General features: G+C 35.5%; 1 protein-coding gene across 1 annotated transcript in view; it reads left to right on the top strand.

Annotated features, from left to right (window-relative positions):
• Positions 1-25,225, top strand: part of Sycp2 (synaptonemal complex protein 2) — a 47,953-nt gene extending 22,728 nt beyond the window's left edge. Inside the window, exons 23-42 of the mRNA XM_050152929.1 lie at positions 3,923-4,050; positions 4,791-4,827; positions 6,203-6,267; positions 6,350-6,407; positions 7,626-7,681; positions 8,270-8,327; positions 12,176-12,338; positions 14,748-14,785; positions 15,541-15,711; positions 18,043-18,229; positions 19,567-19,769; positions 20,197-20,287; positions 20,713-20,865; positions 21,341-21,450; positions 22,709-22,803; positions 22,905-23,004; positions 23,381-23,439; positions 23,563-23,644; positions 23,751-23,807; positions 24,896-25,225. Of these exons, the coding sequence (XP_050008886.1) occupies positions 3,923-4,050; positions 4,791-4,827; positions 6,203-6,267; positions 6,350-6,407; positions 7,626-7,681; positions 8,270-8,327; positions 12,176-12,338; positions 14,748-14,785; positions 15,541-15,711; positions 18,043-18,229; positions 19,567-19,769; positions 20,197-20,287; positions 20,713-20,865; positions 21,341-21,450; positions 22,709-22,803; positions 22,905-23,004; positions 23,381-23,439; positions 23,563-23,644; positions 23,751-23,807; positions 24,896-24,970 (1,986 nt within the window). The 3' untranslated portion in view covers positions 24,971-25,225. The remainder of the gene's footprint in view (positions 1-3,922; positions 4,051-4,790; positions 4,828-6,202; positions 6,268-6,349; positions 6,408-7,625; positions 7,682-8,269; positions 8,328-12,175; positions 12,339-14,747; positions 14,786-15,540; positions 15,712-18,042; positions 18,230-19,566; positions 19,770-20,196; positions 20,288-20,712; positions 20,866-21,340; positions 21,451-22,708; positions 22,804-22,904; positions 23,005-23,380; positions 23,440-23,562; positions 23,645-23,750; positions 23,808-24,895) is intronic.
• The last annotated feature ends 1,237 nt before the right edge of the window (positions 25,226-26,462 follow it).

Raw genomic sequence — 26,462 nt, 5'->3', positions numbered from 1 at the left:
AAGATATCCCTTTCATTGCTCTCCCACTTCACCCCTCCCCTCCTCTACTATCACATTCCCTTGTGTTGTCATCCCCCATCCCCTCCCCTCTACCGCCCTCTTCACCCCCAGTTTATCCAGGAAATCTCATAAAATTTCTCTTCCCAGAGTGATCCATGTGTCCCTCTTAGGGTCCTCCTTGTTACCTAGCCTCTCTGAGTCTGTGGATTATAGCCTGGTTACTCTTTCCTTTTCATTTAATATCCACTTATGAGTGAGTTCATACCATGTTTGTATTTCTGAGTATGGGTTACATTCATTCAGGATGGTTTTTTCTAGTTCCATTCATTTGCCTGCAAATTTCTTAATGTCATTGTTTTTTAAAGCTGAGTAATAACTCCATTTTGTCAATGTACCATATTTTCTTTATCCATTCTTCAGTTGAGCAGCATCCAGGTTGTTTCCAGGTGTCCCAGTCAGTAGGACCAGGCTGTATCCCTGGTGCATGAGCTAGCTCATTGCAACCCATTCCCTGTGGTGGGATGCCTTGCTCACTCAGCCTTAATGCAGGGGGATGGGGCTTAGTTCTGTCTCAACTTAATGTGCCAGACTCCCCCTGGGAGCTCTTACCCTTTGGGAGAAGTGAATGAGGGAGTGGGTTGGGGGGGGGGGAAGCCAATGGGAGCAGGTGGAGAGGGAGGAGGGAGAACTGTGGTTAAAATGTGAAATTAAAAAAAATTCTCAAATACAGTGATGATAATTCTTTGTAGTCTTAATTTTTCAGCAATTTTCCTAGACACTCATTTAGGAAACGTTTTATGGTTACAGTGAAATGAGTAAGAGAAATTTCTCATAAACTTTTGTTTCCATTTCCCTTTAATAACATCTTAAATGGTACACTTTATAGAGATGTGGCATTATTAATTCATGTCTGTAGTTTATATTAAGATTTGCATTATACATTGTTGTGCTTTTATACCATCAAGAGATTGAATTTTTCCATTGAAGAATTCTTGTTTTTTCTACCTATTCTTGATGACTGGATCACATTGTTTGAATATTTAGAGTTTGTCAAAGTCTTCTAAAGCAATAGTATTAGTTTGCATCTGTATCAGCAATTAGAATTATGCTACATGCTTGCTAGTACTTAGTGCTATCAGGGATTTTCGTTTTAGCATGGAGTGGTGTTTTCAGTTGAAATTTCTTAAAATCATGATTTAGAGGAGCTTTTATTTATTTTGCCATTCTCTGTGTTTGGCATGTTAAGATTCTATATGAAAAGGTACTGCCAAACACAATTCATGTAGATTATCTTACATGGTGTCTTTTATTCTGTGGTTTACAATTAGGTCTGTGATCTGTTTTAACTGTTTGTGCAGAGCAAAGGTTCTGTTTACTATATGCTTGTTCAGTGTATTCTAGCATGATATTATATAGTGAGGACAAGACTGTGACTGCTCCAAGGTATGGTGGAGGGGAAGGTTTTATTGTAGATACAAGGGAGAGTACAACCAGAGAAATCTGGAAGTCTTAGAGCAGGAAGAGAAAGGGGTAGAACAAACATGGCTTTGAGCAAAGGGGAGGAGGGTGAGAGAGGAAGAAAAAGAAGACTAAAAAGAGCAAAGAGAGTGGGCCAAGGGTGTTTGGCCTAAATGTCAGCAGTGTTTTAGGGTAGAGGCTTGGGTGAGAAGAGCTAAGAAAAGACACAAGTACTGACTGAATGAGCCTGGAGGAGTTAGCCAGTTTCTTTTGGATCTGATACTAGTGAAAAGACTGTCTAATTCTCTGAACTGGTTTTTGTTTTTTTGTTTGTTTGTTTTTGGTCTTTTTTCCCCTCTCTATTTTGTGTTGAGGGGAATCTAATTCTAGGTTCTTGATGGCTGTGGTATTGATCTTTTGCATGTGTTGGCATTTCAGTCCTGTCTTGACTGCAACTTTTAATAGTCTGGAAATAAAGCAATATGGAAATAAAGCAATGTCGGTTCTCCCTTTTGCCTATTGCTATCATTAACTTTTGAGGTTGAGTTTATTTCTAACACAAAATGGCTTTCTGGGATTACATTAAAGCCATGAAGTTAAGTCTCAACTTTGACAATACTCTATAAAATGTATATGGAATATCTTTTGGATTTTCTTGGATTTTTTTTTATCAGAGTCATGTAGTATTTCTCTTGTGTATTGACTTTTGTTTTAATTTTGCATCTTTCCACTTTACTGTTTGTTAGTTTTTACAAGTTTTATTGTATATTTTTAGGGGTTTTGTAATTATGAAATTTTAATTCTTTCATTGCTTATTGAGTTATCTAGGCTTTCATTATGTTTTTTTAAAACCAAGCGATGAGAGGCAAAATCTTCTCATATTAAAAGAGATCTAGCTTCTCACCATTAAGTTTGATGATAGCTATAACTTGTTTTGTAATTTTGAAGTTTTAAAAAACAAGTGTTTAAGTGTTTTGCCTGCATGTATGAATATGACCACATACATTCACTGTCCTTCAAGGTCAGAAAAAGGTGTGTAATCCCTGGAACTAGGCTTATACATGGTTGTGATGTGCCATGTGCTTGCTTTGAACTGAACCCAGGTCCTCAGAAAGAGCAACTAGTGCTCTTAACTGCTGAGTCATGTCTCAGCTTCATAATTATTTTAAATAGATGTTAACTTTTCTTTTATTGTGATCCAAATACCTGAGGAAGAGACTTGTAGAGGCTTATCTTCCTTCATAGTTTAAAAGACAGTCTGTGGTCTCTTAAGCAGAGAACACATGGTATTACAAAACTATTTGCCTCATAGTGGCCAAGAAGAACGGAAAGGAAGGCAGGAGGAAGGAAGGGGCTGAGGACAAGTTATACCCATCAAAGGTTTATTCCTGGGTGATTGCCTTTTTACATCAAGGCATCCCCTACCTCCGAACCCATTCAACTATGAACTTATCAATAAAGTAATCCATTGATGAGGTTAACACCACTCTCAGGAGTGTCACTAGCTAGGGCCAAGCCTTCAACACACGAGCCTTTCAGGAAGGTGTTTCATGTGTACACTACAATATGTGAGTCATATCTAATGTGCAAATCCCCTTCTATTCTTAATTTGCTGAGGTTATTTAAGTTTTAAATCATCCTAAGATGCTTCATGTGTATCTGTTGATAGGACTTTCCTCCCTCAGGCTGAGGTGAGAGATGATAGGCATTGAGTTTTAAAATTTGACAGTCTTGCATACCAGGAGTAAGTACTACTTGTTTCTGGTGTGCAGTTCTTTTCTGACATTATTGGATATGATTTGCTAGCTACTGGCTAGTTTTCCTGTTTTTGTGATGTTTTGTTCTGTGCCTTCTAGGATATATTAGGGAGAAATTTATATAATTTCTTTCTTAAATGGCCTCACTAGTAAACCCACCTGGGTCTGCTGGTGCCTTTTGTTTTGTAAGGTTTACCACTGATTGGATCCATAAATATAGGTGTTTTCAAATAATCCCATTTCTCTTTGCCTGAGTTTTTAAAAATTGCATCATTCAGGGAATTATTCCATCTTGTTTGTTACCAGTGTTATGGACATGGAGCTCAATAATTATCCTAATGTGCTTGTGATTAAAAGCGATGGCCTCTTCATTACTGGTGTTAGCAATTTACATCCTTTTGTTTTAATCCTTAGTTAACTTTGCTGTAATGCTGCCAGTTTTACTGATCTTTTCAAAGAACTGTCTTTTCCCTTTAGCATTTTATTTTCATGTATAATAACATCTAAAAATATGTAAGAAGCATTCAACATAGCTCTCTGTATATGGAATGATTTTGATTGCTGTATAAAGTCTAGACTTTAAATAATTTCTGACCACTCATTGTTTTGTAGGTCTCTGTAGAATCATATTTCCTAAACGTTCTTTCAGCATTTATTTTCCCTTAAAAGTTAGGTAATAGTTTTAAAGTAACTTATAATTGTTTCAGAGAGAAAAGTCAAAAGGGAAAGGATTTACTGATGCAGCAGACTCCTTGATAAGCCAAATTAATAAGAGGTACAACCCAAATGATGGCATGAAGTCTACAAGAAAATTAAATGAAGCTCTGACTGGCAGGTATATTCATATATTGAGACAAGTATTTTTGACAGATGCAACTAAATTGGCTTGCATAGTATGGGAAATGTTTTATGGACATGTTTGGATAATGTCTCTTTCTAGTAGAAAATAATTACTAATAGCTTTTTATCAATGGTAGCTATTTAAATTATGTAACATAGAGCATTCCAGTACTGTATTATACTATATAAAGTGTCATACATTCTGAGACAGTACAGTGTGGCATTCAGAGAGAAATCTGCAAGACATAAACATCTTAGGATTTTTATTTATGGAACCTAGTAATGACTAAAGCTAAGTGTGCTAAAACTGCATTTCTTAATGAAGTACAGGGTGTGTCTGTGAGCTGAAATACTGTGTTAACTAATAATTCCTGTTTGTAATATTTTTAAAAGCTGATTCTTAAAATATCAATTTATGAGCTGTGAGACTATTCATTCACATTTCAATTCACTCTAATCCTATAAAATAATAAAGTATTTTCCTGCATAACTATACCTTTTATACTGTTAAGCACTTCCTTTTATATTATTGATACAACTTAGATTTTACTGTAATAGTTACAATTTACTGTGAGATTGTAAAACTATCAGACTAATTAGAGATTTCATTTTAGGTTTGTGTTGGTAGCCATTTTTGGCATAGTTAATGTTAATGTGTTTTAGTATATATTGATTGTATTTATGAAGAATATTTTGCTGTTAAGTGCTCCTTAAATACTGTATCTTTTTTAATAGTGATTTGTCAAAGAAATCTGACCTACAATTCAATAAGGTATGTGCTACTTAACCAAACGCTACATAGTCATACTTAATATTTGATTGTAAGCACTAAAATATTAATAAAGATGGTATTAGATTTAAAGTTACAGAATACTGAAATGAATTGTAACACTAACATATAACACTGACAAATTTAGTCACAAGTTACTTTGTTTTTCAAAGAATGTTCTTTTTAAGCTGGGCCACATGATGCACTCCTGTAATTTCAGTTACCCAGAAAGCTAAGGCAGGGGGGATTGCAAGTACAGGGCCTGCCTAGGTGACTTTTCCTGAGACCTTGTCTCAAAAGTTGGCAACTAAGATTATCACCTCAGTGGTGGCTAGCACTTGCCTACCATTCCTGAGACACTAGGTGCATCCCCTAAACCACGAAAATTGTTTCAAATATGGATCCTAGTACATTCACCTTTGGGTCCATGGTTTTTAGTCTACAATCAGTCTATCACGGCCTCTTGTCTGTGGATGTGGTTCTGTCTTCCTAGCTTATTCTGTCTTGTCCTGACAAATACTAAAATCTTGATTTTGTTAAAATATTTACTGTTTACACAGGCTTAAAATACAGATCTCTTTGATTTACCATTTATAATTTGTTTTAGTTTTTGTTGTTTACATAGTTACTTAATTTATCAAATCAAGGATCTGATCTCTGATTCTTATCTTACTGTTATGCTACTCTGGTGTAATTTTTTCTGCCTTATAGGATGTTTGTGCTAATCCTTTCATTACATTTAAATACTAGCTTGTTTACTTTCCAAAATATACATGTTCTGTTCTGGTTCAGAAACCTACTTTAGTCTCTGCAAAGTGGAGACAAAAAATGGCTTGCTAGTTTCTTCTAAAAAGAATTCTCCATTGTGTAAATGTACCACATTTTCCTTATCCATTAAGACAGTTATCACATGTACTCACTCATAAGTGGTTTTTAAACATAAAGCAAAGAAAACAAGCCCACAGATCACAATCCCAGAGAACCTAGACAACAATGAGGACCCTAAGAGAGAAGTGCGTAGATCTTGTCTTTTTCTACTTCTCATGAGTAAATTTCTACTTCTCATGAGTAGATTAGGAACATGGAGACAGTGGGAGAGGGTTGATGGGAGAGGGGAGGGGGAGGAGAGAGGAGCAGAGAAAAATGTAGAGCTCAATAAAATCAATAAAAAAATCTTGAAGAGACAATGGTTTTCTTAATTTTTATTCAGTTGACTCATTTTTATTGAGAAAAATGTTACAAATGCTAGATTTATATTACTGAGAGCACAACTAGGAAATGTGTCACAATTTAAAACTCTTACACTTGTGACCTGTCTGATGCAATTAGTAATCTCATATCTAAACATTTTTATGTGAACTTTTGTATTTTTGAAAAGGTTCAGAGAAAAAGTTACAGAAAACTGAAGACGACTTTTGTTAATGTTACTTCCAAATGTCCACTGTAAGTTTTCTTAAGTGTTTATTTGAAGAAACTGAATTTCTTTATGTAGTTGATACTAACAGTAGTCTCTTGTTTTCCCCAGGAATGATGTATATAATTTCAGCTTGAATGGCACTGATGAACCTGTCATAAAACTTGGCGTAAGCTGGAAATCACTGACTTAGTTCTTAGTTCTTCTGTAGTCATTTTGCAGCTATATGCAGTTATATTTGAGATGCCATCTTGAGATAGAGATACAATGTTTAAAATATTAAATGGTTTATTGGTATACCAAGCATAGGTATATCTAGGTAGTGTTCCCCCTGATTTAAAAAAAATGAGACAAATGAATAACTGAGGCATTATACTGCTTTAGACTTGTTCTTTAAAGAAAACTATGCTCTGTTTGAATGCATTAATAAGAAACTCTAAGTCACCAAAAATGTGGTGTTCCATTAACAAAAGAAACCAAAGCCCTCCCTCTTGGTTAAATAAGAGCAAACCTCAATTTAAGTTCTTTGCTTTGTTCTCCCTATGTATTCCATCTCCCTCTGTCTGTATGAGTCTGAATCCTTGCCTGCCTGAAGGTTGTCTTGTGAATCTGTCCGTCTTTGTCTCTCTGTGTGTCTGTGTCCTTAACACAAGGCTTTTGTCTGCATATATTGAACAGCACAGAAAGCTTCATATGGGGAAGGAATGAGGGATATTTTGCAGAGTCTGTAACAGAGTTTGACAAGGGATTCAGTTACTGAGTTTAACTGACCCCAAAAACATTATTGTTAACAAGATGTTATGTTCAGTGTTTGTGGTGGATATTTTATGATATTGCTTTCAACCTGTATTTTTGCTGTCTTCACCAAATGTTAGAGTATTCATGCATTATTCTGGGTTAGGGTCATGGCAGGGTACATAAATTAAGATTACAGCTATACCTTACTTAGGTTGGAGAAGTTGGTTACATGGGAAATCTAAGGCAATAAAGTTGGTTATTACATTATTCTCTTAAAGGCTGGTAAAAAAAAAAAAGATTGAGTATGCTATAGGTTAACAGTCCTAAGTGACATCAGTGTGTATTAATTGTAACAGTGAGGTCTAGCAAGTGTTCTAGTTTCTTAGAATGTAAGAGATTTTTACCATAATGTATTGTCACAGAAAAGCACTGGTCCTCACTGTGATAATACATTCTCATTTCTTTTACTGTCAGTCTACTTTTATGGACTTGGTTTAGCTTTATCAATACTATGGAAAGTCGATTTTAATAACAATTCTTGTTCTCTGAAGTTGGAGAAACTAGATTTTGATATGTTCATTTTTTTCTTTACATTTCACTTATTTTAACATAGTATTTTTCTTTCTTCTTCCTGTTTATTTCCATATAGATCCAAGAATTTCAAGCTACAGCTAGAGAAGCCAGTATGGAGAAATCAGTAAAGTTGTACGTTTCTTTAAGACTATAAATCAGTAGGTCACATTGACATTTACTGTCTTTAAATAAAAATCTTCCCTAATCTGAGTTTTTGACATATAAAAGGAGTAGATTAAAATTCTACAGTCATGATTACTCTAGCTGTGATTATTACTCCAGCACTTATTTCTAAATTCAATATAGAAAAATCGGTAATTTGAATATTATGACTTAGATCATAGAATTGAAAAATGTTTATTTGAACTTATTTTTAAACAATGGATCAGAAAGGATAATCTGGCATAATTACACAACTAGTGATATAAATTAGTGAGAGTTAAATTTGAAAACTTAGAAGTAATTTCCCAGTCTTTTTTTTTAAAGATTTATTTATAATGAATACAATATTCTGCCTCCATGTATGCCTGCATGCCAGAGGAGGGCACCAGATCTCATTACAGATGGTTGTGAGCCACCATGTGGTTGCTGGGAATTGAACTCAGGACCTCTGGAAGAGCAGCCAGTGCTCTTAACCACTGAGCCATCTCTCCAGCCCCATCTAAAGAAAACAGTTGTGATACAGTTTTTAAATTAATGCATATTTTTGTTTCTCTCCAGGGTAGGTGTAAGGAATCATGATGAACATGACTCTCCTTTCAAAACAAAAAATAAAAGAGTAAGTTATAACATGTGATATATGCCAATATAAACCAGTGTTTCTTGGGCTAGAGAGGAAGTTCAGCTCAGTGATTAAGAGCGCTTGGTACTCTTCAGAGGACCTGAGTGTGGTTCCCAGCTTCCATATTGGACAGTTCACAAACCCTCTGTACCTCCATTTCCATAGGGTCTGACACTCTTCTGGCCTCTTCAGACGCCTGCCACATGTGGCTTAACACACACATAGGTACACAGACATCACATACATAAAAATACATCTTTAAAGGAGTATTTCTTTTAATATTTTAATGCTGGAGGTGATTGAAATAGAAAATAAAGTACATGTTGGTGTTTAAAAAATTAATACTCAAAGGCTGGAGGGGGATGGCTCAGAGGTTGAGAAATGTACTGGCTATTCTTCCAGAGGACCCAAGTTCCATTCCTAGCACCTAAAAAAGGAGCTTACAACCATCTGTAATTCTAGTTGCGCTTACATGTATTCAGGCAAAATAGTTCACGTTCAGAGTGAAATTTTGTTACTGTGTTTGGCTCCTGGATTGAATATTTCATCTGAAGTAGGTAAGTACAGTATTACACATACATGGAATAATGAAGAAAGCTTTGCCCTTCAATCCAATGAACATGGCTAATTCTGGAGATTGCCATCTGACAACTTTAAAACAGAAATATGGGTAGCTCTGTCAAATTGTTATGGATTAAGGATCTTTATTGTATATTATTTTGGTGGATATAAAATAAAAACCTAAAACTGAAATAGAAGGTTTAAAGCCTAGCTATGCATTGCTGTTGTTGGAATTAGGGCTTGTTGTGAAGTGAGACAACCTAAAACTGTTGTACAGTATGACCCTGCTCCATCTGCTTAACTTTCTTATTCCACTGTCAAAGTGTCATTGAATTTTGAGAAACAATCTAAAATTTTCATGGATATAAAACCATGATACGAATTGTTAGCTCTTCAGATGGCTTTGATTCTAGTATTGGAAGCACTAGTGGAGGTAATTGTATGAGAGGTTAACAATTGGATGGGTGTACATGTGAGGGGAAATGATACTGAAAAATAGAGTAGAATAGTATGATACATTCAGGTTATCATAAAAATTATTCCATTCAAGAAAAAGCCCAAGGAATCTATAGGAGGGAAAAGCATACCCGATAAACTGGAGGAAATAACAGAGGTATGAATTTGAGGCTATAAGGATTTTTCACCTTCAAATCATGAAGATGAGTGAGGAACAAATCATAACTTATTAGCTATATGTTTGAGAATTTCTTCTAGACCTTGAATCCAGAGCACAGAGGATGGCGACCATTAAAGTAACACTGAAAGGTTTTAAGGAGTCTGGAGCAGGAAACCTCTGGTCATAGCTGTTAAGATTGAGCAAGTCCAAATGTTAATAAAGTCTGTCTCCAAACCCTCTTTACTCCACCTTCACAACCTACATAGTGAAAGAGCCAAACTATACAAAATAAAGTCAGACTTCTTTTTCTTCTAAGTCTGCATCTGATATTGACAACTTTATGCTTTCAAAGTCAACTGCCAAGAATATTGAGCCCATTGACAAATACAGTGAAAGAATGTAATGTAATCGTTCAAATTTGTCTTCATTTGTTGACAATCTGACCAAACTAGTGTGGATACACTAAAGGGATGGAATAGAAGAGGAACCGGAAGGTAGACGTGCTGGCCCAAAGAAAGGTGACATGTAATTTGCATAAAAAAAGATACAAAGAAAAACAGATAAAATGGAATTACTAAGAGAGTAGCAATGCCTTGATGATTTTCCAAAAGATCATTCAGTCTTCAACCTTCCCACAAACTGATATTTATAGTTCACTTAATGCAGAATATAGATTATTAAGGATGTATACTGACACTCGTGCTCCCTTAGCAGGGGGTGAAATGAGAAAATTTTAAATTATTTAATAGTTACAAAAATGTTCTAAACTATTTTGGAAGATGGCCTTGATCTGTACCTTCAAGTTTAAGACCTGGGAAAAAGCATTTTGAAAACCATGATTGAGAAGAATGACATAGACAATCTTAAGACAACTCTGTGTGGAGGCTTTCTGAGAGTTTTAAATTTTTTCTTATGATATTTTTCATGCAGTTTAGTATGAGTGTAAAGTGAAAAAGGTCATTTATATTAATAAATATATACCCCACTAGAAAATGACTTAGAGATGGTGAAAACTAAGACTGCTGTGTCGTACTGTGCCGAGCAATGTCTTTGTGTGAAAGAATGGTCGAAATGAGGACTTCAATTCAGTATTGACTTTGTTCACTGCATCATTTCTCTGACTAATCAAGGACAGTATGAGAAATAAAATTGCATTTATTGACAAATTATGGAATACTTTAAAAAATATAATCAAGGGGGCTGGAGAGATGGCTCAGTGGTTAAGAGCATTGCCTGCTCTTCGAAAGGTCCTGAGTTGAATTCCCAGCAACCACATGGTGGCTCATAACCATCCGTAAAGAGGTCTGGTGTCCTCTTCTGGCTGCAGACATGCACACAGACAGAATATTGTATACATAATAAATAAATATTTAAAAAAATATATATAATCAAGGATTATAGTCTGGTTATCCTTTGCTTTACATCTAGTATCCATTTATGAGTGAATACATGCTGTGTTTATCTTTGAGTCACTCTGGATGATTTTTTTTCTACTTCCATCCGTGTGCCTGCATACTTTATGATATCATTCTTTTTACTGCTAAGTAATGCTCCGTTCTTCAGTTGAGGGGCATTTAGGTTGTTTCTGGATTTGGACTCTTACAAATAATGCTGCTATGAACATAGTTGAGCAGGTGTCCTTGTGGTATGATTTAAGCATCCTTTGGGGATATGCCCAAGAGTAGTATCACTGGGTCTTAAGGCAGATTGAGTCCTAATTTTCTGATAAGTGCTGTACTGATTTCCAAAGTGGCTGTGCAAGTTTGCAGTCCCATCAGCAGTGGAGGAGTGTTCCCCTTACTCCACATTCTTTCCAGCATAAGCTGTTCTTGGTATCTTTTTGATCCTAGCCATTCTGACAAGTGGAAGATGGTATCTCAGAATCATTTTGATTTGTATTTCCCTGATTAAGGATGTTGAACAGTTCCTTAAATGTCTTTCAGCCATTTGAGATTCTTCTGTTGAGAATTCTGTTTAGATCTGTACCCCATTCTTTTGGAATCCAGTCAAAGAGAGGGAGGAGGGATTATATGTCTTAGGGAGATCAAGATATGACAGGAAAAAATCTACAGAGACGACTGAACCAAACTTCGTGGGAACTCATGAACTTTAGACTGACAGCTGTAGAGCTAGATGGAACAGAACCTAGGCCCTCTGTATGTAGGAGATAGTTGTATAGCTTGGTCTATGTGAAAGGTCCCTGTCAGTGGAACCAGGTTCTATTCCTGGTACATGAGCTTGCTTGTTGAATCCATTCCCTATGGTGGGATGCCATGCTCAACCTTGAGGGTAGGGGAGAGGGGCTTGGCCCTGCCTCAATTTAATGTGCCAGGCTTTATTGACTTCCCATGGGAGGCCTTACCCTTTGGGAGGAATGGATGGGGGTTGTTTTGGGGGTGATAGGCAAGGGCATCAGGAGGAAGTGTAGGAAGGGGAACTGTGGTTGAAATGTAAAAGGAATAAAAAAATATATCCAAGGATGTACCAAGTGATAGAACTTTGACCTGACATATAAAAGGCCCTGAGTTTTTGAACCCTTACCAGTGCTAAAAAAGCAAGCAACAGAAAAATTGGCAAAGCCACCAGCATTTAGTTTATTGTTTGGATATTTGGGCATTACGATACTGTTTGACATGTACTAAGGCATGTTTGTTGGCTTTCTCTCTAGATGTCAGCAAGTCATGAGAAAACACTCTTTAGTGACACTGAAACAGAATGTGGGTGTGATGACAGCAAGACTGACATTAGCTGGCTAAGAGAACCAAAATCAAAAAGACTAATGGATTACAGTAGAAATAAAAATGCGAAGAAATACAAAAGTAGAAAATCAAGTAAGAAATTAATTTTTTGAGAAATATTGTAAATAATTATATTCAGTTATATAAAATACTCTATTGAAATGCATGATAACTTGATAATCCTAAGTATTGCTTGATAATCATAAGTTTCTTATAGATTCTTGTTTATTCCTTTTTTATCATTTATACTTTATTATTAACAGGCCCTTATAAAGTAAGACAAAACATATACTAATTGTTTCATTGTTTTGCTAATGGTTATATTTGTGTGGGTGGGCAAGAGAAAAAGAAGGTAGGATGACGGAAAGGCATAGGAAGAACTGCCAGAGGTTGATACTAGCTGTCTTCTTTGATTGCTCTCTACATTATATTTTGAGAGAGAGTTTCTCAGCTTGAAGCTTGGCAGGCAGTTCAGCCGAAATGGGACTGACAGGCCAGCAAGATGCAGTGATCTTCCTGTGTTTGGTTTGCCTGTGCTGTGATTATAATTGTAAACTGCCTTGCCTGCCTTTTACATTGGTTGTTGGAGATCCAAACTCAGGTCTTTGTGTTTAAGTGAAAATCACTTAAGCAGATATCTCCCAAGCCTCTTATATTTTCATTTAAATAAGATTCCACATACATACAAATGTGACTTATCGCAATTCTTGAATCATTACATATATTATCATTGCTTATTTTATTCATGGATCACTATTACTCAGTTATGTAGCTGATGTTCATGAACAATATTAATATTCTTAAACAGAATCAAAAATTGGTCCCTGACACATCTAATTACTGCTATTTATGCTCTGTGTGTTTCTGTATCATCATTTCTCTGCCTTATCCAACACATACACTGGTGTGGGAGGTCCTTCTGTCTATGTGTTGCTTTTATTGTTTAATGTGGTAATAGTGGTCTAAAATTCTGCAATCAATAAAAATACAAAATTTTTGTGGCAATTATTTTGTTGAAATGATTAGATGGTAAGTTAACATGCATTATAGGACTCTTCTTGTAAATAAGATTTGCTTCACTAGTTTCACTTGTTTTTAGCTCCCAAAGAAATATAAAAAGATGGCAGACATTATGCTTGAAATGAAAGAAGCAACTGGGCCTAAAGCTATTAGTAATGTGGCGACCTTTCAGAGGTTCATGGTGCATCAAACCACATTAGTCTGGAAAAATTTCATAGGTTTTTATCCTCTGTGGAAACAAAATAAAACCTCTTTTCCAAAGCAACAAATCCTTAGACCCAAATTTTGAATACAAGATACCTTTAAAGTATGTATATTGGTTACTTAGCTCCTTCACAGTCAAAAAATTCAAAGTAAACACAATAATTACACAATCCAGACTCTCTGTGTATAGTCCAATTTACATGACTTATTTTTACTGTACTACTTTTTAATGTTTGTTTTACTCTGTCTCTTTACGTTTTATGACTCGCTATACTCCTTTTTTTCTCTCTCCCAAACCTACGTACCTTTTTAAACACACTGTGTATCATTTAGAGGTCTTTTTCATCTGAATTTGTTTTTATTGCATATCTGTAATTATTCTGACCAGAAGTACTTCTTAATCTAAGCTGCATCATTGTTAGCCCTGCCTGCTTGCTTCACATAGTCCAGCATGGTGGAGGAAGGCCATTCACTGCCTCGAGCCACACACATGGTCCCAGTTCCAAGTATGCAGTGGGTCTATGTTGAGCCATTAAGCAGTTTGTAACATGCTGCTTATTTAGATGCTCAACCTCCTGAAAGAGCTAGAGGTCACACTGGCAGCATCGCCCAGAAAGCCAGCATTTTTTTTCTGCTGCTGCTGAATCAGGGAAACCTCTCTTAAAGGAGCCATGCCTCTGCTTGCTTCTAGCAAATAGAACCCATCCAAGAAAATGCCAATACCAAACCATGCTTAACTCTGTTCTTTTGTGTCTAGGATTCCCTTTCAAGCTTTCTCAGGTTTTACGTGGATATAGTTCATCCGCCATGTTGGCGTGCCAATTTGTTATTGGAGGCTGCTTGTTGGTTCCCAGCTGCTCAGCCCTAAAATAATTACATAGAAACTATATTATTTAAAATACAAATTGGCCCATTAGCTCTAGCTTTTTATTGGATAACACTTAAATCTTAATTTAACTCATTTCTAGTAATCTGTGCATCGCCACGTGGCAGTGGTTTACTGGGTAAAGTTCTGGCATCTCACTCCAGCAGCTACATGGCTTCTTTCTAACTCCTCCTTCTTTCTCCCAGCATTCAGTTTAGTTTTCCCCATCTACCTCTATTTCCTGTGCAGTCCCAAGGCAGTTTCTTTATTAACCAATGTTATTTACAGAATACAGAGGGAATTCCACATCAGGGTGAGGGGCTTCTTATTTTATGATTTTAAATTTATTCTTGCAGAAATGTTATGACTATTTTATCTATTAAATTTTAATCTTATTTTCCTGAATTTTGCAGGGTCATCCTTGGAAAGAGGGCAGCCAAGATCCATAATGGTAATCAAGAGATAAAATACCATTTAGAGACCATCATAGCAATAACACATGCCTTCATTTTTTTTTTACCTGTTTCCATAGCTGGTTCTTGACCTTGCCTTTGCATTATTTTATCATGCATTCTATTTTTAATAGTGTCTTGGAGTATGCATGTATGTCTGTGTGTACATGCATGTGTTCTGCATGCATGCACCTGTGTGTGGATATATACTACTTGTGCCAGTATATGTGGAGGCTAAAGGTTAACAATATTGGGATGCTCTCTTTGATCACTACTTCACATCTTACTAAGCCTAGAGTTCACCATTTTGATTGAAATGTCTGATCAATGAGCTCATGAAATCTGCCTGTCTATATGTCCTAGCTGGCTAGTGACCACAGGGATTCACCTGTCTGCCTCCCCAGTACTGGGATTATAAGAACTGACCCTTGTGCTTGGCTTGTTTATATTTGTTCTGAATATTTGAATTCAGGTCTCTGTGTTTATGCAGCAAGTACTTTACTGATTATACTCCCTCATGTACACGTGTGTGTGTGTGTGTGTGTGTGTGTGTATGTAACTTTGGAAAGTATTTCTCTTAGAGAAATAAAACAGTGATAGATGACAAGAATGGTAGTTTTTTCAATCAAGAATCATTTCATTCCTACATATATTTTGTATGTAGCTGCCAATGTTGCATTTTTATCACAAATAGCTTATATTTCTGATACCTCTATTACTGATATTATAATAATCATGAAATATTCTCCTAAAGGCACGCAATAAAAACATTACCAAAAAGGATGATGAAATAGTTGTAGATCAGAGAACCAGACTTCCACGAAGGGCAACAAAAACAAAAAAAAATTATAAAGATCTCTCAACTTCAGAATCAGAGAGTGAAAAAGAATTTTCATATATACTTAAAGATAAACTGCTGACAAAGGTAAATCAATATAATTAAAATTGATAATCTCTAAATTTAATTTTCTTAAACTACTAAATTTTTTATGTATGCATATAGTACTACTTACAGCATGCCCATTGCTAGTCTTACAGATTTATCTTAAAATCGAATATTGTAATAGGAAGAGGGCCCGCTTGTTCGTACTGGCCACCCAGCTAGCTTAGCCCTGAAATAACTACACAGAAACTGTATTAATTAAATCACTGCTTGGCCCATTAGCACCAGTTTCTTATTGGCTAATTCTTAAATCTTAATTTAACCCATTTCTATTAATCTGTGTATCACCACATGGCAGTGGCTTACCGGGGAAAATTCTCAGCATCTGTCTCCCACAGATCCATGGCATCTTTCTCCTGACTCTGCCTTTCTTCCTCCCAGCATTCAGTTCTGTCTTCCCTGCCTACCTAAGTTCTGCCCTATCAGCTAGGCCATGGCAGTTTTATTCATTAACCAATGCAAGCAACACACAAGCAGAAGGAACTCCTACACCGTAATATGTAGGTGGTTCATTACTGTGAATATTCTCATCTTAGAGAAATTCATGTTAGGAAGTGATAGAGACAGAATTTGAACCCAAAGAGCTTATTGGTAAAGATAGATCTTTGACTAACTACTACACTATGTTGATTAGTTTGTTTGCTTTGGTTTTGGTTTTTGGTTTTGGGGATACAATTTCTATGTGTAACAGCCTTAGCTGTCCTGAAGCTCAGTAGAACTCACTATTTAGACCAGGCTGACTTTGAACTCATAGAGATCAGGCAGCTTCTGCCTCTTGAGTGCTTGGATTATGGGATTAAAGGTTTGTGCACCACCATGGGACTCACTTTGTTTGATCTTAACCCATTAAACCATTTCCTTTTGTTTGTGTTCCTGATCTCTCTTGTCTGGAACATTTTAAAGACCTTGTAACATAATTGTATAAACTGACATGACTGTTCCAAGGTTTGGTTAAGTGGAAGGTTTTTATTATAGCTGTGAGGGGAAAGTATAGCCAGAGTCATCTGGAAGAGTCCAGAGCAGGAAGAGAAAGCCTTAGGTTGAACATAGGCAGCAGAATGGACTTGGCCTTGAGAAGGAGGGTGTAGGGGGTGATGAAGACAAAGAGAAGTGTGATGGCAAAGGAGATCAAAAGAGGAGAAGAGGGACTAAGAGGAGGAAGAGAGCAAGAGAGCTTGAGTAAGCACACACACACACACACACACACACACACACAGCTGGATGGGGGAGGGGAGGTTCTGAGCTGGAGAAGTTTAGGGTTAAGGGGTGGGATGAGAGGATCCAGAATGCCAACATGGACGCTGAAATAACAGATACTTGTAATACTGAGGGAGACTGGAGGCCAGCATGTAATTTGGTATGCTAATTGGTACCATGGATAGCCATTTGTGTCTCTGCCCCAAGTGATGAAGAAACTGGCTCTTTGGTAGAGCGGAAATGGCTTTCTGAGGAATGCTGGCTTTTTCTACTCCCAGAATTTGGAGATATATAGTTCCTTTAGATCAAATAACATTCACCATTTTTATTTCTTGCTTTAATGTTAACATACCCACCATCAAATATGCCTTTCTAAGCCATTCATCTTATCTATGCTTAAAAATAAAAAAACAATGACAAAAATCCTTAATTTTCAAGGAGTTAAGGAGATGCCTTGTAGCCACTGGAGAGATGCCAAGAGCAGCCTAAGGAGAAAGATGCTAGAACAGAGGTTATGCTACGGCCATGTAGTGATATACAGATCAGTAGGAATGAGTTAATTTAAATAAGAGAGCCAATAAAAAGCCTAAGCCATTGGCCAAATAATTGTAACTGATAGTAAGCCTCAGAGTGGTTATTTCATAAGCAGCTGCAGGGACCAAGTAGGCAGAGAGAAACTGGTCCAGTGAGACGGTACAAGATAGAGGAGAACCCTCTGCTTACACAGAGCTATAAACAAATTCTCTGTTGTTACTTGAGTGGTGACCTGAGTTTCTCAAGTACCTTTTGGTCTTTTCCGCAGTCTTATGTATGTCTCCTCTTCACCATCTTGGTTCATGGACTTCTCAGTGTCTCATGCACAATGAAATCTAGGAGTTCTGTTTTGTCTATCCTGGATACAGTCACCAGCTTTGAACCTGCACAGCATTCTATTATTCTATACATAGTCTGTGCAGTCATTATATTTTCAAAGTGCCCTAGAACATATATTTGCCAATAACATCTAAGCTCTTGTCATGGCCTTACATAGTAATAAGTCAGTCGGTGCTGTAGTGTAACATATACCCAGTTGTATAAATGTATGTGACCATATTTTGTGGTTACTGGTGCATTTAGGAGGAGACTGTCAATTCCAGAGCCCAGACCAAGAAACTGCCAAAGGAACCACAGGAAGTTGTCACTACAGAAACGGCAAAAGAAAAACAGAAAATTTCATCTGAGCTAAGAGATGGGAGAGAAGACAGTTTTTGCCTATCTTCTGCATCTGTGTCTGGGAGCCCATCTTCTATAGAAGTGACAAGATGTCAGTATTACTTCATTTTCCTTGCATTTTACTTAGCAAGAATAGTTAGCAATTTTCTTTTGTAACTCTATGAAAATCTAAGATTAGTTTTGTGAAATTTGAGATAGGTAGTTTAAAAGTTCATATTAAATCAGCTAATGCTAATAATTGGGGGTTTTTTTGGCCAACTTGAGAACATAAATAGAATCCAACGTTCTCATGTTAGGATGTTAAACATCAAATGATTCAATGTGGAAATATTTAATATTCTTAAGCTATAAAAGCAAAAATGTAACATAATTCTAATACTTTAAGTATTTAATAGCAGGAACTGTATGGGATCCTTTATACAATTCTTTGATAAAAGTGTAAGAAATGCTGTGATTCTGTGAACTCACAGTAGATTATCTTCAGAAACAATAGTGTTTGCTTTTATTTAAAAATAATTGGTAATGAAAATACATAGTCTTTAGAGTGTTGGCTTACGTATGTCTTTCAATTACAAAATCTCAGGCTATTTTAAAACAGTTCCAAATGTGAATCATTTCAGTTAAATCCAAAAGTTAAATGTTAATGTGTATGTTTCCCTAAAGCACACAATCTTTTTTATTTTCACAGTGCTCAGAATCATTGTCTCATTAGATAAGCTAAGACAAATGCACATATCTTGATTTGAGCTAAAAAACTGAGTATTGATTTCATTAAAACTTAAACGTCCTTGCTTTTTTATTTTGGTGCTTTATATGCATGTGAAATGTTGTTTCTAAGGAGCCATCTTCCCCCAAAACTTTTAGTTAAGTGGGTCCACTTGGTACCTGGGCTCATCAAATAGAATAAATTGGCTAGCTGACTGACTGAGCTCCAGAGATCCAACTCCCAAGCTCTAGAATTACAGGCATATTTCACCATGCCTGGTTTTTTTAATGTGGTTCAGGAGATGAAGTCAGGTTCTTGTGGTTATGCAGCAAGCACTTTCTGATTGAGTTGTCTCCCCAGCCTTACTGTCCTGGTATTTTAGTGAGCAGTTTAGACCAACTGATTTTGTACAACTTTAACAGTTAGTATAATGTTAAAATATTTAAAGTAACAGTTAAGTCATCTTATACAATGTGTGTGTGTCTGTGTGTGTAGTTTAAATTTTTTTGAAGGTCCTTAAATTTTCAACTGCGAATTGTTCCAGGTCTTAGTATTTAAAACATAGTTGGTCTTAAATTATTGAAAGTGTATCTTTTTAAAATACACCTAATCTTTGAACATTTGATAAATTATTCTATCATGCCCTTTCCTAGAGCAAGAATGAAATAATACTCTATTTGTAACAGTAATATACTGTATGTTTGTGTTTTGGGGGAATCTAGGTATAGAGAAAATAACAGAAAGGGATCTTACTGAAGATTATGACTACATCACAAAATCTTTTTCATCTTATCCAAAAACTGCATCATCTGAATCCTTAAATGGTAATAAAGTTGAAAGTCAGGGAAAATCGCCCAGAACCAGTGAGACCAGTACACTATGTGTGAGAAAGAGTAGCTCACCTGTTCCAGGACTGCCTTCTTTGGTAAGAATATAATTTTCTTTTATCATATGCATCTGAAAATAGTTATCCATTTGCCTATAATATTCATCAAATATTTATTATATGTTTGTTTAAATAGTAAAACACAAGTTTAAAGGTTAAAAAAGTCATTTTATAAGAATTTTTCTGTAGCTCCCTATTTTCTAACTCAAAGACAATAACATGGTGAAATTGAAAATAAGAAATTTGCAAATTATTAGGTTAAAAACTATATTAGCATAAAATTGATGCTAATCTAATATCCAGATTCATTTGCAGCAGTCTTAAAGATGACTTAAAGACAATTATATGAGAAAGAATTGGACGGCATTTGAAATCTGTTGGCTTGGGAGTTTCACAAAGATGATAAAGAATAGTCAAAGATAAATACAAGTGTTTATACTATTCTAATTTCTAATATTTATTTTAGGAAAGCCTTGCTGCATCTCCATTATCATGTTCTAGTGAAAGAATAGAGAAAATTTGGTGGGATATGCCCAGTGACAATACTCATGTATCAGGTTTGTAGGCATAGTCTTTTTAAAGATTTTCTTTAAAAATTTTATGTTGCCTGCATGTACATATATGCTCCATGTGCGTGTAGTGTTTGTGGAGGCCAGGTGTCAAGTATTCTGGAGCTGGAGTGAGTCAGTTTCGAGCAACTGCACACAGATGTTGGAAACTGAGCCTGGGTCCTTGCAAGGGCAGCAGGTGCTCCCAACTGTTTAGCTGTCTTTCTAGTCACAGCCTTGCCTTCAAAGTCATTACTAATTACTTTGGATTTATACCTAATGAGTTCTACATTTCAAGTCACATCATTGTTGTCAGAAATAAAAAGTATAAAGTATACTTTAACATAGTTGTTTAAAAACTTAATTTAAAGCAATAAAGTGGTAGATGTATTGAATCAGAATTATAGCACTATTATTTTTAATGGTTTCTTGAGGTCCTAGTCAACGATGTCGCAAACGGCAAATGTTCCTAGAAGATGATATAAGTAATTCCAATGAAGCAGAAGTGGAAGAGGCAGAAGAGAGAGAACAATTACTTTCCAAAAGACTGTGTCAAAGGGAAGATTCAGATCATCACATTTACAAAAGTAAGCAGATCAAAATCCTGTCAAAACTTCTGGACAGCTTCCTAGAATTTGACTTTTAAACACAACTCTTTGTACAAACAACTTTGTGTGAGTCCAAGATGGATATGGACTTTTATCACAAAAATGACTTTATATTAAAGGTGTAGCATGATCTTCAAACAGATTTCCCCATTATATCATGTCTTAAATTTTCATTTTACTTGAAATCTGAGCTACTTGATGTGTGTCACTAAAATACTTTTGATGCTTCTTATTAATGGATCAGATTTAAAAGTAAAAAAATATTTGTTTTTTTTGTGCCTCAGTAACCCTATAAAAGGGTTCTGTTGACAATTTCATTTTTTAATAATAAAAAATCCTCTGGATTTAAACACAGAAATTTTTTGTTCCTTGTCTGAGGACAATGATAAATTTTGTGGTAATACATATTTTAATATTAACTCATTGTTTTTATTTTTAATGTCTGAAATTACAGCTTCATTATCGACACCAGATTTTTCTATTCCTGAGGACTGGCAACAGGAGTTTCCAGGTGCTGAAATGTTATATGATAACATCAGCTCAGACTATAAGAGGAAAACTGATGTGAGTTACCTCATAAGTTATACACAATACCATGATAATGCACTCCAAGTTTCTGGTAGATGATGGATGGCTTGTCTGATCCTTAGTCAACAAAACACCCATTTATGAATCTGACTTTGCATATAATTTGGATTATCAGATAAAAGGCACCTCTCATTCCTTCTAACATCTTTCTACCATATATGTATTTCTAATTCATCTGTTCAATTTTTCTTTGCATTTTTACATTTTGTTCTGTATGTGTGTGAGGTGTGCATGTACACACATGTGCTTGTGGAGGTTAGAGGTCTGTCTTAGGTGTCTGCAGTTGTTCTCCACAGTCTTTTTGTGAGAAATTATCTCTCAATGAAGATACAGTTTATTTATTGAGCTATATTGTACTGATTGACCAGCAAGCCCCAGATAGCCTGTTTCTACCTCCCCAGAGTTGGCTTTACAGGATGTGTCCCTGCACCTGGCTTTTTTGTTGGTGCTGGAGATCTGAACTAGGGTCTTTATGCTTGCATGGTAAGCCCTTGACAGGTAGTTATCTCCTCATTTCCGTCTTTAGACATTTTATTCTCACAGAGGCTATTGTTGGTGGAGACTAGCACATAATATAGTGTCTTATATTCCAGCTTTCATCCACCATTGTCTCTACTGTGTCCTTAGTTTCTGAGAATTCAGTGGATGTCTGTGTACAGAGTACATTCTAAAAACAGTGTTTACTATTACTAATAGGTAGAAAAGCACATTCTCTTATGTCTTTATTTGGACTGATTAGTTCATTCCCTTCTTTAAACAGTAAGTATAGTTAGTATGACACGAACCTCATCTCTTGATCGCCTTTCCTTTTATCCAAAGATAAGATCTGAAATTTCTTAAAATCTTCATATTTTCAAAAGTCAAGAGAATCTCTAATTTTACAGACTGTTATATGACTGCAGTAGGTGAAAATGTGTTTTGTGGAAAAATGGTAAATTTTATTAAGCTGTGCTCTTGAAGAAAACTATCATTAGTTCCAGTTTTTATAAACACTGTAAACATGTACTAATATATAAATAGTATTCCTAAAAACAATAGAAAATTGAACTCTATTCAAAACCTGACCAACACAAGTAAACACTGCTCTGAGTTCATTATAAAAAAGTTGATTTAAATAATTACATTTTTAATTCTCTAAGTTTTTCTTAGGTGTTATGGGAAGACTTTTTCATAACATAGTCTTGGTTAGCTTGTTATTTCTATAAAGACATTTTAAGTTAAAAGTATCTTTCAGACCCAACATAGAATCATGGATGACTTTACTACAAAGACATTAAAATTGACTCAACAACATCTAATGACAGTGACCTCTCAAGCTCGAGGACGCAGGTCTGTACCATACATCTGTTTGGTGAGCCATGCATGCTGTGTGCTTATGAGCTGTGGGCCCTGTGGTGCTGCAACAATCTCATTTTATTCCTTTTTAATAGGAATGAAAGTTTTGAGAAATTCAAAGTCATTCTCATAAATGAGATGGAGAAAGTTGGAAAAGACTCAGAGACGTTACGAGACTTGGAGAAGGAACTTGTGGTTTGTGTTAAAATTAAACATTTCTCAAAATGTTTAAAGGCTAAATATAGCTCTTTAAAATTGTTTATTCACCAGTTTGGAAGACTGCTGCAGGTTATTATTTAAAACATAACTCTATCTTCTATCAGCTGCATCTGAACTCAGAAATTTCCAACTAGTTTATTAATGATTTTTGATAATGTGGAAGACATCTGAGAGATTTTATTTCTAATACTTGTAATATGAAAGAGTATAAGCTAAATACCGTATTCTAAATACAGTATTCTTAGCCTCTAACCAGTTTTTGCTTAAATTTAGACTAGTAGAAATACATTAATTATAATTCAGGTTTTAATCATGTTAAAATACAAGAGATTTATTGTACCCTAAAACTTAGGATGTCGAGGAAAAATTAGTTCAGAAGATGAAGACATATCTCCGAAGTGAGAAGGAGAGGTTAGTATACTTTTCTTAATGAATAGAATCTGTAAGATTGTAGGTGAAACACAACATACACTGCACTATAGCAGTGGACTGTGAACTGATATGTAAAAAGTTAATTCTCATTTTATTTTTTAGGCTTCGTGTTTTGAAAACGTCACTAGATAATAGTTTTCTTGCCTCTAACTCTGTTTATGAAGATAATACTTTTATATCTGAGGTATAAATTTATGTACTTAATATGTAACTTTGATGTTGGATAGTCTAACTTGTCTTTTGTTGTGAAAATCTGATAAATTTCATGAGAGAAATAATGTTGTTTACAGATGCGTTTGATGAAAGCAAACATGAAAATTCTGCAAGATAAGCTACTTAAGAAAATGGTAAGTGGGTTGAGTGTATGCTCTCGTGTAATTACCAGGCTTTTGTGTGCTTCTGTTTTATAACAGGTTCTTGCTTTTGAGTCCAGATTGGCCTTAAACTTGTGATCCTCCCTCTAGAATGTTCAGGTTATAGCCATGGACCACCACACTTGTTTACTTTTTATCTTTTTGTGGGTGTTTGGAGAAGACAGGTTTAAGCTGGTGACTTTTAGTTTTTTTTTTTTTTTTTTTTAATTATGGGAACCTTGTTAAAGTAGATGAGGGATGGATGAGGAAAGAGACAGTGATTTGCAAATGTAAAGCTAGGTGAAGAAATGACTTGTTTGTACTGTGATATCCACTCTGTGCTTTAACCAAGACCAAGCACCCAGACTGCTGAGTGGAAGAATTGTCACCTGCATAAGTAAGCAATGGCTCTTCATTGACTTGCTTAAACATACTTCGCTTTCTAAGTCAAGTAGTCTAGCAGCCACATTCTAGGATGAAGTACACCCCACAGAGACTCGTGTCATTGCTTTACATGGACAAATTTAAGGGTTTTCTCAGAGTTTAAGTGCGTAATAATAGTGACCTTTATCAATAAAGTATTAAAGTACTTGAGATTTTAATGGCATGCAGTACAGGGACTGTGACACTTTAGCCAGGCTCATACAACTTGAGCAAACAAGCTGCCAAGTCGATCCTCATTGAAAAAAGTCTTCTCTAGAGGTTTCTTGTTTGTTGGTTTTATTTTTGTTTTTTGTTTTTGTTTTTTCCAAACAGGGTTTCTCTGTATAGTAGCCTGGCTGTCCTGAAACTTGCTCTGTAGAGCAGGCTGGCCTTGAACTCAAGGAAATCCACCTGCCTCAGACTCCCAAGTACTGAGATTAAAGGTGTGCACCACCACTGCCCAGCTAGATTTTTTTTTAACTCTTCCTTTACACTTTTAGGGTGAAGTTTTGAGAGATTGCAAGTCTTTTCTCCATTATCTTGAATATTGCTAGTGATGGGAGGATCCTCTAGGTACCTCCATGTACACCCCAAGGGACTGGGTGGAATGAACACTGATGTGTCTTTATGCAAATAGTTGTTTTTCCCTTTGGTCACAGCATGAAGAGGAACTTCTCAACATACGCAGAGGACTGTGGTCGTTTTTCAAGGTTCATGAAGGAAATGATGTATGAAATCTGGCTGCTATCAACACATTTTATCTGATTATTAGTTTTTGTATATAAGTGGAAAAAAGTAAGTAGCCTTGCAAATGTGCACCATCCAAGCAGCTGTATGTTTATGGGCAAGAACCTTCAGACTAAAACATTTTTTAGAGATGAAAAGAACGTGACTCCAGTGCAACTTGTGTGTACTATGGACAAACAGTGAAAGGACTGGCTCACTTTGGGTCATATTTACATTACTTTTATCTGTGAAACTAAAGTGTATTTTTAATACAGTTTGTAATAGATATAATGAAATTTGCATAATGGTTTGAAATATACAAGTAGTAAAATATTAGCCACCCTTTGAAAGGGGGGAGTTTCTGCTTTAAAATGTGTACTTTTTAGTACATTTATACTTTGAGATATTTATGGTTTACTAATAATGTACTAAAAATGTACTAAAGACCTAAAATTGTAGCTATTTCATAAACATTTTAACTCCAAAGCAGGATGCTTTGCCAATGCGTTCTAAACTCCTAGTATTCATTTAATGTTGTTAGATTATTTTTGAAATAAATGCTCACTTCATTTGAGTCAGTATAATTTATCATCACTATCCTATTTTATGAACCATAAATTACAAGTCGCTTTCAGTCAAACAGTTGAAGGATTATACTAAGTAGCTTTGTTCTCCTTTGTCTATTTTAAGGTGGTATAGAGTATCTGAACAATACCATTATTCAATGTTATAATGGTAAAGTGGCTTCTTAGTTAAGTACAAAATACACTCAAGTGTTTTCAGTTGACAATCTGCTAAGATTTTAAGATTTATGAAGAAAGTGATGGAATTTCTATTTCAAGAGCAAGAAATATTTACATTTCATTAGCTCCTTGCTTAAGATAGTTGTTTGTATAGCAAAGACTTGTTAAGGTTAATATTTTGTTGCTCTAGTTTTATTTTTGAGGGTATTGTGTAGACCAGGATAACTTCAAATTCAGTTCTGTCTGCTAAGATTAAAGGCATGTGCCCCAACATCTAGCCTTAAGATGGTATATTTGTAATGGTTAGTTTTAGTATTTTTCAAATTGTTGTGCATTTTTAAGCACATTAAGTGAAAGTTATCCTTTAGAATTATTCTAAAATAATTCCTAGAAGAAAATAATTCACTTTTTTCACGAACCAGAAGTTTTGAGTGAGATCAATGGTTATATGTCCTGTTTTGAACTTTAATATACACTATGACAGCAAAAAATTATATTAAAAAGGAATTTAGTAGCTGGGCGGTGGTGGCACACACCTTTAATCCCAGCACTCGGGAGGCAGAGGCAGGCAGATCTCTGGGAGTTCTAGGCCAGCACAGGAACCAAAAAGAGCTACAGAGAAACCCTGTCTCGAAAATCAGAAAAAAAAAAAAAGGAATTTAGTAAAGTAGGCTGTCACACTAATGGAAAACTTTTTAACATCAATAGTTTCTGTGGAATAATCCTTTTGTACACTTTTAATGATTTGTCACTCAAA

The sequence above is a fragment of the Alexandromys fortis genome, unplaced genomic scaffold (genome assembly GCF_014885135.2).
Source record: "Alexandromys fortis isolate MF-2015 unplaced genomic scaffold, M_Fortis_MF-2015_v1.1 scaffold_81, whole genome shotgun sequence".
NCBI classification, from domain to species: domain Eukaryota; kingdom Metazoa; phylum Chordata; class Mammalia; order Rodentia; family Cricetidae; genus Alexandromys; species Alexandromys fortis.
Note: the sequence above shows the minus strand (reverse complement) of the source record. Positions and strands in the feature narration are given on the sequence as shown.